The sequence below is a fragment of the Stomoxys calcitrans genome, chromosome 1 (genome assembly GCF_963082655.1).
Source record: "Stomoxys calcitrans chromosome 1, idStoCalc2.1, whole genome shotgun sequence".
NCBI lineage: Eukaryota > Metazoa > Arthropoda > Insecta > Diptera > Muscidae > Stomoxys > Stomoxys calcitrans.
In genome coordinates, this window is record NC_081552.1 from 225,474,158 (window position 1) to 225,490,364 (window position 16,207).

The window sequence follows — 16,207 nt, forward strand, 5'->3', positions numbered from 1 at the left end:
TGTAGCTGCCACATATGTATATCACCCGATTTTCACTCCAAGAGCCACTGCAAGCGCATTTATTGACAAAACCAAACCAAAATTTTGCACAACACTATTCTCGACGCTACCACAAGTTCGTCTGAGAAGTTCGTCAGATTTTGGGTAATTTGCAATAATGTAGTCATTTGTCAACCGTAGTTATTACAGCTTTTGATACGGATTGTTTAATAACCCATCTGAAAACATCCGCCAAGGTCCATCAAAATTGGCTCAGAACTGAATATAACTCCCACATTGTGCTAACAGGCTAGGTGTAGGGTATTATACAGTCGGCATCGTCCGAATTTTGCCCTTCCTTACTGGTTATACATATGGATTTAGTCAACAACACAGACAAAATTTCATTTCTTAAGGAAATATTGCCAAAATTTCATTTATTCACCTCTAGCTCATCTTAAAGTTTCCCTTTTTTCCCCCATCCCCCAATATAGAGTCGTCAAAGGCATTCCTCTGGTCTATCACATGGGAATTTCTCTGGTGGCCAACATACGCAACAGCAGCAGCCGACATCATCCACACAACCGCATACGCTATTTCAACAGCAACAACAACAACAACAACAACATCACCACAATCAACATCTTCATAGCCAACACCAGCATCAACAGCAACAGCAACAACAACAACACCAGCAAGATCTTCACCATCCACAACAAATGCCACTTAGTTCCAACTCTCAGACACAGGGTCAGAAAATTTTCCAATCCTTGCCACAGCATGGCATTGTAGCTGGCACACCGATAACAGGCAGTGGACCCTGCCAGTTTACGCAACCCACATTTCCCATACGCAGTCCACAAATAGTGGCACCACCCTTCATCGAGTCACCACAATATCTAACCGCCATACCAGTACAACCAGTGATTGCACCCTTTCAGGTTGCGCCGGTCATTTCGCCACTGCCGGTAAGCCTTTGTACACCACCCGTTAATAATATAGATATAGGTACTGGATCTTTCAACACTTCCTCTTGCCTCTTAAAGCATCACCATCAGCATGACATGCTGGCCAGTTCCGTGGTAATGTCCTCCAGTCAGAGTCAATTGCAGGAGCAGTTACAGCGCAAACATGACGAGTTGCAAAAGTTGATCATACAACAGCAGGACGAGTTGCGCATTGTGTCGGAGCAATTGCTGCTGGCACGTTACACCATGCTGCAGCCCATGATGCCCATGAACTATGGCCATGGCCAGGAGGCGCTGAGTATGAGTGGCAGCAATACCAGGAATTTCAATCTCAACAACAATGCAATACAGCAACAATTCAATCAGTATGGGTTTGCCATGAATGCCACTGAGATGAATAATCAGCAGGTGATGTTGCAGCATCAGCAGCACTTGCAGCAGCAACAAATACAGCATAATCAGGCGAGACAACATTGCCATCAGCAGCTGCAGCAACAGCATCAAGCCCAAAACAGTCAGCATATGCAACAAACATCGAATATCAACAGCACGAACGGCAGCAGCAGCAATCACCCGCAACCACAGTCACAGTCGTCAAGCATGTTGCCAACGCAACCACAAAACGATCCAATGTTCCTGAATCGTAATGTTCCCGACTTGGAGCAATTCGCTCAAGAGGAATTCGATGCATTTCTCAACCTATCGCCATTGCAGAATATGGGAGGAACCTCGGAACCTGCGCTCAATCAAATCACAGCTGAGAGTGACTCCACTGCGGCAATCACAACGAATGCCAACACCCACACAAATGCACCCGCCAACATTAACAATGCCACACCCAGCTCCAGTGGCGATATACAGCTGATGGAAGCGTCCTCCTTTAAAGCAAATGCCAACCATCCCGCCGCTACCACTAGTGAAGACTCAATTTTCTCCTACATACAAATGGCAGCTGAATCTAGTCAAAATCTCAACTTCAATATGACAATTGATGATGGCATTTCGCCAGAGACCAACAACGAAGATACCACCAGCAAACTCATCACAACCACCTCTAACGTCGGAGGCAATGCCAGCAGCAGCAGCAGCAGCGTTATTGCCAGCCAACGGGATCAGCAACTTTCAATTCCCTCCACGGCAAACTCAGCACAGACAACACAGCCGCTTACACCCCAAAGGCCACCGGAACGGTCACCGCTATTCCCAACATGCCAATCTCCCACCCAATCTACAAATAATGTACAAATACCAAGTGGGGTGGTTGTTCCCCCAAACAATGGTGCCAATAACCTTAGCAGTAATAATGGCAGCAACTCTAACACCACAGAATCCGGTACACTCTCGAATGTCCTGAATCGAATGTTACCATATCAAATGGGTCCAGAGCCACTGCAAAATTTATTTGAGACCAATAATGCGAGCGACCAAAATTAGATGTGTCTGCTGTTGAAAAATTGCCTCAAGATACATTTTTCTGTGGCCAGATGGCAAATTTATCGTAAAGTGATTGATACCCATATATGGAGCAAACGATTTTGTTGTCCATGCGCGTTGGCAACGCCTTTACGTCAGTGCTGCTGAATATATCATACAACGTACTTTGATTGCCTAAATCGAGGGTTAACCACAATGGAACTGAAGTCAAGCTTGCTTTTCCCAGACAGAATTCATCAATTCCGAAATGGAAATAACAGCTTTTCTGCTCTTACATGCTGACAAAAAAAACACCTGACAGAGGGCTTTAGATTATGATAATGATTGCAAGACGCCATCTATCAGTCAATGAAAACATTTTAAAACACATCTGTTGCAGTCTTAGTAGTATCCATAGATGGTGGATTGTAAGTTCGAAGGCTTTGTCAGGATGTAAGAATGAAAATTTCGATGATTTGGAGTGTGTATTATCATTTTTCAAATTGTATAACAGTTAGTGTAACTGTTATACGAGTTCATTTAACTGTTATACTATTGATATTTTTATATAGAAAACTTCGAGCTTAGGCAGTAGCATTCGAAGGCTTTGCCAGAATGTAAGAATGACAATTTGGATTATTTGGAGTGTGTATTATCGTTTTTCAAACTGTATAACAGTTAGTAGAAAAAATCGTGCTTAGGCAGTAGCGTTCGAAGGCTTTGCCAAGATGTAAGAATGAACATTTGGATTATTTGGAGTGTGTATTATCGTTTTTCAAACTGTATAACAGTTAGCACAACTGTTATAAGAGTAAATATAACTGTTATACTATTCATATTTCTATGAATACTTATGTATACCAAACTATGCAAAAGATTAGAGACGTTTCAAAGATTAAATTGCATAAAAAGTTTATATGCAAAACAAAATTATAACAGTTTTAAGAATGGAACCATATTCGTTTTGTAAACCTCTATGAAATTTTGAAAAATTTTTGAATTTACACTAAATTAAACCGTATAACGGTTAGTATAAATGTTTTAAGAGTTTATGTAACTGTTATACTATTGAAATTTTTACATAGATAAAAGCTACGAGCTGAAGCAGTAGGGTTCGAAGGCTTTGCTAAGATTTAAAAATGAAAATTTGAATTGTTTGAAGTGTGTATCATTTTCCAAATGTATAACAGTTAGTACAACTGTTATAAAAGTACATATAACTGTTATACTATTCATATTTTTATAAATATTAATGTATACCAAACTATGCGAAAGATTAAAGACTTTTCAAAGATTAAATTATATAAAAATTTTATATTCAAAACAAAATTATAACAGTTTTCATAATGGGCCACATTCGTTTAGTAAACCTCTATGAAATTTTGCAAAATTTTACACTCATTTCGGTTTTGTAAACTTTTTAAGTGGATTAGCAGAATGATAAAACGTTTTAGAGACTGCATAACAATTTATATAACTATTATACTATTGATATTACTATATTTTTATCTAAAACAATAATGTTTTTGAGATTGGATAACTACAAATTTACAAACAATAACAGAATTCAATAAAAAAGATTCCGTTAGCGTTCATCCGATATACATTTTTTTTGAATTTTTGACAGTTCTCGTCATTGAGGTTATCAACTTGCAAAAATTTTACAAACGAGCAATATTCAATAGAATGATTAACGAGTTTGTAAATGTTATTCAGTTGTTACAACTGTTATACTATAATTATTATGGTTTAACCTACAAATATAATATCTTTTTTTTAATTTGAATACCTAAAATTGTGCAAACAACCAATGTACAATAGAAGGACCATTTTGGAACTATATAACAGTTTTTATAACTGTTATACTCTTGATATTATTATGATTTTACTTGCCAAAACAACGTTATTTTTTATGTTTGACCTAAAATTTCCCTTACAACCAATGTACAATAGAAGGACCATTTTGGTACTATATAACAGTTTTTATAACTGTTATACTCTTGATATTATTATGATTTTGCCTACAAAAATAGTAATTTTTAAAGTTTGAGTACCAAAAATTGTACAACAACCGATATAGCATGACCTTTTTGGAACTGTATAACAGTTTTAAAAACGGTTATACTATAATTATTACGGTTTTCCCTACAAAAATAAAATTTTTTTGACTTTGAGTAACTAAAATTATACAACAACCAAAATAGAATGATCTTTCTGGAACTGTATAACAGTTTTAATAACTGTTATACTATTAATATTATGGTTTTCTCAACAAATATAAAATTCTTGTGAGTTTGGGTACCTAAAATTGCGCAAACAACCGAAATACAATAGAATGACAATTTTAGAACTGGTCATTTATAACTGTTATACTCTTGATATTATTATGATTTTGCTTGCCAAAACGATTGTTTTTTTTTTAAGTTTGACCTTAAATTTCACAAACAACAAATGTACAATAGAAAGGCCATTTTGGAACTATATATTGTACAACAACCAATATAGAATGACGTTTTTGGAACTGTATAACAGTTTTGATAACTGTTATACTTTTATTATTATGTTTTTTTCCTACAAAAATAATGTTTTCTTGACTTTGATTAAATAAAATTTTGCAACAACCTACATATAATGACGTTTTTGAAACTGTATAACAAACAAATAATTTACAATAGAAAGGCCATTTTGGAACTATATAACAGATTTTATGACTGTTATACTCTTGTTACTATTGGGTTGCCCTGTTATGGTTTGCCTATCAAAAACAATATGTTTTTAAGGTTTGAGTACCTAAAATTACAACCTAATAAACAACCATTTACAAAGAATTTCCCTTTTGGACCTTTATAACAATTTTTATAACTGTTATACTCTAGATATTATTATGATGTCATAACAATTTTCTATTTTAATTTTGAGTACCTAAATTTGTTCAAACAACCAATATAAAATAGAATGACCGTTTTGGAACTATAAAGCTGCTTTTATAACTGTTATACTCTTGTTACTATAATGGTTTTACTTATCTTTAAGTTGGAATATCTAAAATTTTACAACAACCAATATAAAATGACCTTTTTTGAACTGTATTACAGGAATTAAAACTGTTATACTCTTGTCACTGGTTGATTTTACCTATCAAAAGTAATATTTTTTTAAGTTTGAGTACCTAAAATTGCACAGACAACAATATACAATAGAATGACCTTTTTGGAATTGTATAACAGTTTTTATAATTGTTGTACTCTTGATATGATCATGATGATTTACTTGCCAAAACAATATTCTTGTTTGAGTTTGAGTACCTAAAATTGTACAAATAACCAATATTGAATGACCTTTTCGGAACTTGTATAACAGTTTTTATAACTGTTATACTATTGATATTATTATGATTTTACCTGTAAAAAAAATATTTTTTTAAGTTTGAGTACCTAAAATTGTGCAAACAACCAATAAAGGATGGCTATATGGGAACTGTATAGCAATTTTTATACCCACCACCATAGGATGGGGGTATACTGATCTAGTCATTCCGTTTGTAATACCTAGATTGGCTCTGCAGAAGCTTGATTAGACCAATACTTACTTCCGCCTCAGTAGTTTGGTGGACTGCTATAGAGAAAAACTGCAACGTTAGCACCATACAACAAGTTCAGAGAACATGTTGTCTTGGCATAGGCGGAGCGATAAGAACCACTCCCACTAGGGCACTGGAGACTATTCTAGATATTTGACCTATTGACATACAGATTAAATGTGAGGCAGTCACTGCGGCTAAGAGACTTAAGGCGATGGGAGAATGGATTGAGGATGGGAGCAGCTCATACCATCACGATATAAACGAGACGACGATAGGAAACCTGAAAGGAAGGCAAAAGGTTTCCGATCGTATACCTGAGACGACACTTGAGGGCGAGTGCGAAGCCTGCTGCCAGCGGCACAGTCTTGGACTGACGGAACCCTAGTATTGCAACCTGGAAGATCATGTTACATGGATAGATCAAAGCTATAGGACAGAGTGGGCCTGGGGGTCTACATTGAGAACCCAGGAACTGAGATCTGTTTTAGACTTCCTGACCATAATACGGTCCTGCAGGCGTGGATCCGGACGATCACGGAATGCGTGAGGTGGTGTGGTACTAACGCGAGGATGTCAAGTGTAAACATCTTTACGGATAGTAAAATGGCCATAAGGGCAATAACAGCCAGGAGGGTAAGGTCACGAATGGTCTTGCAGTGTAAGAAGGAGATTAACGGCTTCTCTGAGGATGGCAACAATCCGCATCGTTTGGGTGCTGGGCCATAATGGAGTAAGGGGAATGAAAAGGCAGACGATTTGGCAGTGAAGGCCAGAGAACTTCCGACGTCGAGTGTTAACATCTTTAAGGACAATAAAATGACCATAAGGGCAATAACAGCCAGGAGGATAAGCTAACGAATAGTCTTGCGGAGTAAGATGGAGATTAACGGCTTCTCTGAGGATGGCAACATTCCGCATCGTTTGAGTGCCGGGCCATAATGGAGTAAGGGGAATGAAAGGGCAAACGATCTGGCAGTGAGAGCCAGAAAACTGCTGTCGATAAACTTGGTTAACCCAAAGCCGTCATCGCAGTCCGATTTAATGGCGCGGGCGACAAACAATCGGTAGGACGGGGAAAATCCTATGGGGTGGCCCGGATCGTGAGAGGACGAGGCTATTGCTGAAAGGAAATAAAAATGAGGTCACTATAGCTTTTGGTGTCATAACGGGGCACATAGGACTACGAGCTCACTTATTCAAAATCGATGCAGGGATAACTTGTGTAGGGCATGTGGGGAAGATGATGAGTCGTTGGAGCATTTTTATGTCATTGCCCGAATTTCGCGGCTAACAGGCACCGGTATTTAAGAGGGGGCACGATACGAGACATGAACCCACTTTGGGGAGTGGTATGGAATACAATTAAGAATTCCTAACTTAAAATTTTTCTTTTTCGAGGTTACTTTTTAGTTTTTAGAGCACACAACAACCCGATTACTGGCTTAGGTGTATGTCTATAGTGGCATGGGGCAGATGCACCCTCTTTTCAACCAAACCTAACCTAACATTTCGAAATATTGATCTGCGACCCCATAAAGAATATAGATATTCTGGATCGTCTCGGCATTCTAAATCTATCCATCTGTCGAAATCATGATAGCGGTCGAACGCGTAAGCTATTCGCTTAAAATTTTGCACATCAGTTGCAAGTTTTATCCGAATCGGTCAATGTGGTGATATAAGCTCCCATAAGTGCAGATATCCCGATATGATTTCTTGAGACCATTGAAGCCTCAATCAATTCCCGATTTAATTGCTACAAATAATTCAAAGACAAAAACATTTAGTAAGGGTACATTTTGAGCGGAATCCATGGTGGTGGGTACCCAAGATTCGGCCCGGCCGAACTTAGCACGTTTTTATTTATTTTATTTTAAATAGAGAATGTACTTGACAATATTCTGTCTATTTTTCTTTTGCGTAGTTTGGTATATAGAGAAAAAAAAAGCTTTGTTATAAAACAAAAATCTTAAACTATGTGAATTATATTTAGACTTTATTATTTTAAAAAATGTACGTATATTTCATATATAAATTAAAAATTTTATATAACACTAAAAAAACGTATGTAAATATTTAAAAAAGACCTAGTATATGTTTATGTAGATATATAAGTTAATTTATTATTTAACAACTATCTGTTGAGAAGAAAAAATCACTAGAAATTACAAAATCAGTCAGGGGTTTTTGTATGAATATAAGAAAATAAAATAAATTTTATGTTTATCTTTAAGATAGACTAGTTCAATGTTAGATCATAATTCATTCCTTAATTGTCTGTAAGACTATTGTTTAAAACTTGTGTAGTTTGTTTTGTATTTCTTTTTTTTTTTTTTTTGTTAATTATTCTTAAAATTTGTATATATTTGTGTAAATATTTTAGTTAAAAACAATTCATGTATGTGTAAGTGTATGTGCATAGATAAATATTGTTCTCTGTGTGAGGAGTCCTTAAGCAACTCTGGTGATATCAAATATTTAGAAAGCATACTATTACACTAGTGTTGAAAAAAAAAAAAACAACTACTCATCTAGAGAAATACATGAGAAACTTGTGATAATTGTGTGCGTGAGAGAATCTAAAATGGTTTTTTAATGTTTAACATTACAGAAGGTGGTAAGTACCCAGCAAGTAAGTACGAACTCTGCACGAACTTAGGATAATTCTCCGACTTCGGATCAGAAATCGTAACGAAATCCTTATGAAAGTTATATGGAGTGGTTGGCATGATTTCAGAACGATACATCGAAGTTTCGTAGAAAAATCGAAACGAATTCGTTCCGGTTTCGGAACGAAATCTGAAAAAAACCTTCGTAAATTCGAAAAGCTGAAACTTTGTAAAGGATTCTGAACGATTTCTGAAGTAACATCGTATTGAAATCGGACGTACTTTCCGAAACTTCGTAAAGAATTCTAAAGGATTTCTGAAGTAATTTCGCAATGAAATCGATTATTCTTCAAAACTTCGTAAAGAATTTCGGAAGTAATTTTGCATTGAAATCGAATGTTCCTTCCGAAACGAATTCTGAACGATTTCGGAAGTAATTTTGGATAGAAATCGGATATTCCTTCCGAAACTTCGTAAAGAATTCTGAACGATTTCGGAAGTAATTTCGTATTGAAATCGAATGATGCTTCCGAAACTTCGTAAAGAATTTTGAACGATTTCGGAAATAATTTCGTATTGATATGAGATATTCCTTCCAAAACTGAGTAAAGAATTCTGAACGATTTCGGAAGTAACTTTGTATAGAAATCGAAACTTTCTGAAAAAGATTTCTGAACGATTCCTGAGATAGTTTCGTATTGAAATCGGACGTACCTTCCGAAACTTCGTAAAGAATTCTGAACGATTTCTGAAGTAATTTCATATTGCAATCGGACGAAACTTCGTAAAGAATTCTGAACGATTTCGGAACGATAATGAAATCGGATGTTCTTTCCGAAACTTCGTAAAGAATTCTGAACGATTTCGGAAATAATTTCGTATTGAAATCGGATATTCCTTCCAAAACTGAGTAAAGAATTCTGAACGATTTCGGAAGTAATTTTGGATAGAAATCGGATGTTCCTTCCGAAACTTCGTAAAGAATTCTGAACGATTTCGGAAGTAATTTCGTATTGAAATCGGATATTCCTTCCAAAACTGAGTAAAGAATTCTGAACGATTTCGGAAGTAATTTTGGATAGAAATCGAATGTTCCTTCCGAAACTTCGTAAAGAATTCTTAACGATTTCGGAAGTAATTTTGTATAGAAATCGAAACTTTCTGAAAAAGATTTCTGAACGATTTCTGAGATAGTTTCGTATTGAAATCGGACGTACCTTCCGAAACTACGTAAAGAATTCTGAACGATTTCGGAAGTAATTTCGCAATGAAATCGGATGTTCTTTCCGAAACTTCGAAAAGAATTCTGAACGATTTCGGAAATAATTTCGTATTGAAATCGGAAATTCCTTCCAAAACTGAGTAAAGAATTCTGAACGATTTCGGAAATAATTTCGTATTGAAATCGGATATTCCTTCCAAAACTGAGTAAAGAATTCTGAACGATTTCGAAGGTAATTTTGTATAGAAATCGGAAGTACCTTCCGAAACTTCGTAAAGATTTCTGAACGATTTCTGAGATAGTTTCGTATTGAAATCGGACGTACCTTCCGAAACTTCGTAAAGAATTCTGAACAATTTTTGAAGTAATTTCGTATTGAAATCGGACGTACCTTCCGAAAATTCGTAAAGAATTCTGAACGATTTCGGAAGTAATTTTGTATAGAAATCGAATGTTCCTTCCGAAACTTTGCAAAGAGTTCTGAACGATTTCGAAAGTAATTTCGTATAGAAATCGGATGTATAGATCCCTTTCGAAACTTCGTACAGAGATCAATCAGCAAGCTGAATTGATTTTTTTCATTGACACACACAATGGTAAACGATATGTAACCGATGAGGGATACATGTGCAATCCCACAAAACCAATGCGGTTGTGGTGCTGGGCCAGTAACCCGCCGCCGGAAAACTATGAGAAACCAAGGATTAGTAAAAACAGACCCCCCAACGTTAACGACCCACGCAAATGAAAAAAGGACCATAATTTGCGGATCTGCACCTGGAATGTCCGCACTCTTTATAGAAAAGCTGCAGTATACACGCTGACAGATATATTAGAGAAGTACAAGGCAGATATTACCACCTTACAGGAAGTGCAATGGACTGGGAATAACGTCACTTCTACACCAAACGGTGACGAACTATACTATAGCTGCCATAACACGAGGCATGAATTTGGCTGTGGATTTGTGGTTAGTCGGAGACTGAAACACCTTGTCTCCAGCTTTACTCCGGTGGATGAGAGGCTAGCCACAATCCGCATAAAAGCCAAATTCTTCAACATCAGCCTTATTTGTGCCCATGCCCCGACGGAAGACAAAGACGAGCAGACCAAGGATATTTTCTGCGAGCACCTAGAGAGATAATATGACCGCTTCCCACGACCATGATATTAAAATCGTTCTGGGAGATTTAAATGCAAAGATAGGGAAGGAAGACATTTTTGGTCCAACAGTCGAAAAGTTTAGCCTCCACGAGATAACGTCCAGTAATGGGTTGAGGCTGATAGTTTTCGCCGCGTCAAAAAACATGGTAATTAGTAGCACCAGATTTAAACATAAAAATATCCACAAAGCCATATGGCTGTCAGCCGATCAAAACACAAGAAACCAAAATTATCATGTTGTGATAAATGGATGGGAGCTCTGGAGCACTCCTTGTTCCGATGATATAATGGCACAGTGGCAAACCATTGCCCACTCCATGGAAAATGCCGCGAAATCCGTACTTGGGAGCCGGAAGCCTCCTCGAAATGCTACTGAAGCCAAGAATGCGGCATATAGAGCAACCCAGCAATCGGAAGCAACGCGCCAGATGAAGGAGTTATATCGGGAGAAAAGGAGAGAGGAGAAACGTCTAATGCGCAGAAAGAAAAAGGAAATGGAAAGACGTGAGTGTTGGCAAATTGAGATGTACAGGAGTCAGAATGAAGTCCGAAAATTCTACCAAAGAATTAAACATCAGCCCGATGGCTTTGATGCAGGCACATCCTCCTGCAGAGACAAAGAAGGAAATCTGGTAACTGACACAGATAACTTGCTGAGGATATGGAAAGAACATTTTACCCAATTGCTAGTGTCCGACGTTGGCGGCGAAGAGGATACCGCAGAACCAATCCCTGATGATGGTACAGAATGTTTACCCCCTAGTCAGAATGAGGTCCCGACTAATGAACAACGAGCCATCAGGAGCCGACGGGCTACCCGCTGAACTATTTAAGACCAGGGGCGACACGCTGATAAGGCGTATGCATCAGCTTATCTGCGCAATCTAGCTAGAAGACCGCTTACCCGATTATTGGAACCTCAGCATGCTATATCCCGTACACAAGAAAGGAGACAAGATGGAATGTGCCAACTGCAGAGGAATAAGTCTCCTTCCCACCGCAAACATGATACTCTCTAAAACCTAAAGTCAATGAGATAATTGGGCCCTATCAATGCGGCTTTAGACCTGGTAAATCCACCCTGGACCAGATATTACACTGCGCCAAATCCTGGAAAAGACCCGAGAAGGACAAATCAACACCTACCATTTCTTAGTTGACTACAAAGCTGCCTTTTATCGCAACTCCTATGGATGGGCTGGAGAGGGATTTGAACCTGTCTACTACGAAGACGATGTTATAATATTTCTAAGGGGTAAGTATCCCAACCAGCTTGGTGAATGTCCATAGCGGCATGGGACGGATTTATATCCGCACTCCTTTTCAACCTAACCTAAACTAATGAAAACACAACAACAAAATCAGTCCTTTCTTCTTTCCCCTATATACAACTTCATTTTTCTAAGCACTAAATTCATATTCCTTATATTCTCAAAAATATACAACAACAAAATGATCTTTGCAGAAAAACGCACACACAAAATTAGCATAACATAACAGTTACCTTAGCAGGCAACCTTTGCTAATTTCTTTCTCCTCCTCTCAACATTCAACCATTGTAAAGGGCACTCAGCGTCATAGGCGAGCAAACTTCAGAATTCCATCATAACTGTCGGAATGAAGAATTCCTAACGATTCAAACAAATTAATATGTAAAAATCAAGCACAAAAAAAACCTCAAACACGGAGATCAGAATTCATTCCGAACTGTCGAAAGAAAAACTAAAAAAAAAAACAAAAAAAAAACATTCGACAAGACGTTCAGAATTCTTTCAGAACTGTTGGAACCTAAATTCCTTCAGACAAACAGTCCAGGAATCCTTCCGAACTGTCGGAAGAATAATTCAAAAACCCCCATACGAAAAGATAGTCAGAAATCGTTAAGAATTCTTTCATAACTGTCGGAACAAAAATTGCTGCAGACAAATAGTCCAGAAATCGTTCAGAATTCCTTCCGAACTGTCGGAACCAAAATTCCTTCATACAAATAGTCCAGAAATCGTTGAGAATTCCTTCCGAATTGTCAGACGAAAAATTCAAAAAAACCCATACGAAAAGACAGTCAGAAATCGTTGAGAATTCTTTCAGAACAGTCGGAACAAAAATTCCCTCAGACAAATAGTCCAGAAATCGTTCAGAAATCCTTCCAAACTGTCGAAAGAAAAACTAAAAAAAAAAACAACATTCGACAAGATGTTCAGAATTCTTTCAGAACTGTTGGAACCAAAATTCCTTCAGACAAACTGTCCAGGAATCCTTCCGAACTGTAGGAAGAATAATTCAAAAAACCCCATACGAAGACAGTCAGAAATCGTTGAGAATTCTTTCATAACTGTCGGAACAAAAATTCCTGCAGACAAATAGTCCAGAAATCATTCAGAATTCCTTCCGAACAGTCGGAACCAAAATTCCTTCATACAAATAGTCCAGAAATCGTTCAGAATTCATTCCGAATTGTCAGAAGAAAAATTCAAAAAACCCCATACGAAGACAGTCAGAAATCGTTGAGAATTCTTTCAGAACTGTCGGAACAAAAATTCCCTCAGAGGAATAGTTCGGAAATCGTTCAGAATTCCTTCCGAACCGTCGGAACAAAAATTCCCTCAGACAAATAGTTCAGAAATCGTTCAGAATTCCTTCCGGATTGTCAGAAGAAAAATTCAAAAAATCCCATACGAAAAGACAATCAGAAATCGTTGAGAATTCTTTCAGAACTGTCGGAACAAAAATTCCTTCGGACAAATAGTTCAGAAATCGTTCAGAATTCCTTCCGAACTGTCGGAACCAAAATTCCTTCAGACAAACAGTGCAGAAATCATTCAGAATTCCTTCCGAATTGTCAGAAGAAAAATTCAAAAAACCCCATACGAAGACAGTCAGAAATCGTTCAGAATTCCTTCCGAACTGTCGGAACAAAAATTCCCTCAGACAAATAGTTCAGAAATCGTTCAGAATTCCTTCCGAACTGTCGGAACCAAAATTCCTTCAGACAAACGGTGCAGAAATCGTTCAGAGTTCCTTCCGAACTGGCGGAAGAAAAATAAAAAAACCCATATGAAAAGACTGTCAGAAATCGTTCAGAAATCCTTCCGAACTGTCGAAAGAATAATTAAAAAAAAAAAAAAAACATTCGACAAGACTTTCAGAATTCTTTCCAGAAATCGTTCAGAATTCCTTCCGGATTGTCAGAAGAAAAATTCAAAAAATCCCATACGAAAAGACAATCAGAAATCGTTGACAATTCTTTCAGAACTGTCGGAACAAAAATTCCTTCGGACAAATAGTTCAGAAATCGTTCAGAATTCCTTCCGAACTGTCGGAACTAAAATTCCTTCAGACAAACAGTGCAGAAATCATTCAGAATTCCTTCCGAACTGTCGGAACCAAAATTCCTTCAGATAAACGGTGCAGAAATCGTTCAGAATTCCTTCTGTCAGAAGAAAAATTAAAAAAAACTCCATATCCAAAGACTGTCAGAAATCGTTCAGAATTCTTTCAGAACTGTCGGAACAAAAATTCCCTCAGAATATGGAAAAGAATTCGGTAAGATCTTGTCGGAAGACTTCAGAATTTGTTCAGATTTTTCTGAAATCAGACATTTGGTTTGCTGGGTATATACGATACTTATACAGCACTGTGAAAAAAGTTTACAAATTTGAGAACACACACACAATCTAAAGGATCTACCGTCAAATTTAAGTTAAACTGCACCAGGAATGCCAGAGATCTCTATTTTACTTTAGTTGGCTATGGTAGAACATTTGTCCCATTAGTCGAACTTAAAAGAGACCATGGCAATCCTGACAACAGATGTTCTACATAAAGCCTAGTACTAACTTCGACTTTTCACCCGAACAACTGTCAAAGCGCATTTAAAAAGCAAAAGTCGGTCGGAGCCGGCTATATAATACCCTACACCATCGAGTCAACATACATACTACTTTCAATACATGAAACCTATGTTGAAATCTAGTCACACTTTAGTTTTGCTTACCTATTAAAAAACTGAATAGAACCTTGAAAGATATTTTTTCGATAGTACTTAAGTGGTCGCTACTACAGACTTTAAGGGCCATATCGAAGATATATCTAAATCTGGACCGATTTTAATGAAATTGAGCACACGTGCAAGAACCAGTGCTGCCCTTTTTTGGTAGGTTGCTACCAAAATTGGTAGGTTTTTATTCTCGTGATAAGTTGGTTGGCTGGCCTAAATTTTGGTAGGTTTTTCAAATTATAAATACCAAGTTAATTGCTGAAAACTTGCCCCGTACTACTCGAAATTATTTCACTTCTTGTCGATTGGCACAGAAAAAATAATTCTGAGAAAAAACCAACTACCGAATTTTGGTTTGAAACTTTAAATTCTCAATGAATTTTAGCATTGACAGACAAAATAAGGCGAATAAAGAAAAGTCTTAAAAGAGCACATCGGATAAAAGATATATATGGCAGCTACATCTAAATCTGAACCGATTTTGATGAAATATTGCACTCATATTAGCACTACATGCCAAATTTGGTAAAGATCGAACCAAAATTGTGATCTCTACAGCCTTAATACGTCAAACCGGATGAAAGATATATGTGGCAGCTATATCTAAATCTGATCCGATTTTTATGAAATTTCGCTTATATATTGGCATGTCACAAAAAGGATTTCATGCCAAATTTTTTAAAGATCGGACATAAATTCTGAATACTAAAGCCTTAAAAGGCCACATCGGATAAAAGATATATATATAGGAGCTATATCTAAATCTGACCAAATTTTAAAGAATTTTTGCACACATATTGGGACGTAAAATTTGTAAATATCAGAGCAAAAGTGTGGCTTCTACGGATTTAAAAGAGCATATCGGATGAAAGATATATATGGGAGCTATATATAAATCTAGATCGATTTTTTCAAAATCAATAGCGTTTGTCCTTGAACTAAAGAAGTAACTAGTGCAAATTTTTATGAAAATCGGACAACAAATGCGACCTGTACCTTGATTACAAGAATACATGGACAGACAGACAGACGGACATAGCTAAATTAAATCAGGAAGTGATTCTATGCCGATTGGTATACTTATCGATGGGTCTAGCTCTTCTCCTTCTTAGCGTTGCAAACAAATTCACAAAGTTATAAAAACCTGTACCTCAGTGGTGGTGTAGGGTATAACAAGTAAAAGCGTGCTAAATTTCAGCCAAATCGGAAAAAAATGGCAGCTTGTAAGGACTCAAGAAGTCTAATCGTGAGATCGATTTATATGGGAGCTAT

General features: G+C 37.1%; 1 protein-coding gene across 8 annotated transcripts in view; it reads left to right on the forward strand.

Annotated features, from left to right (window-relative positions):
• LOC106091839 (circadian locomoter output cycles protein kaput) overlaps positions 1-8,114 on the forward strand; it is a 94,177-nt gene extending 86,063 nt beyond the window's left edge. For 7 of the 8 annotated variants that reach the window (XM_013258515.2, XM_059360647.1, XM_059360648.1 and 4 more), the window contains one exon: positions 474-8,114. In XM_013258515.2, the coding sequence (XP_013113969.2) occupies positions 474-2,381 (1,908 nt within the window). In that variant the 3' untranslated portion in view covers positions 2,382-8,114. The remainder of the gene's footprint in view (positions 1-473) is intronic. The other variant, XM_059360649.1, reaches the window with a different exon arrangement.
• Positions 8,115-16,207: the final 8,093 nt, after the last annotated feature.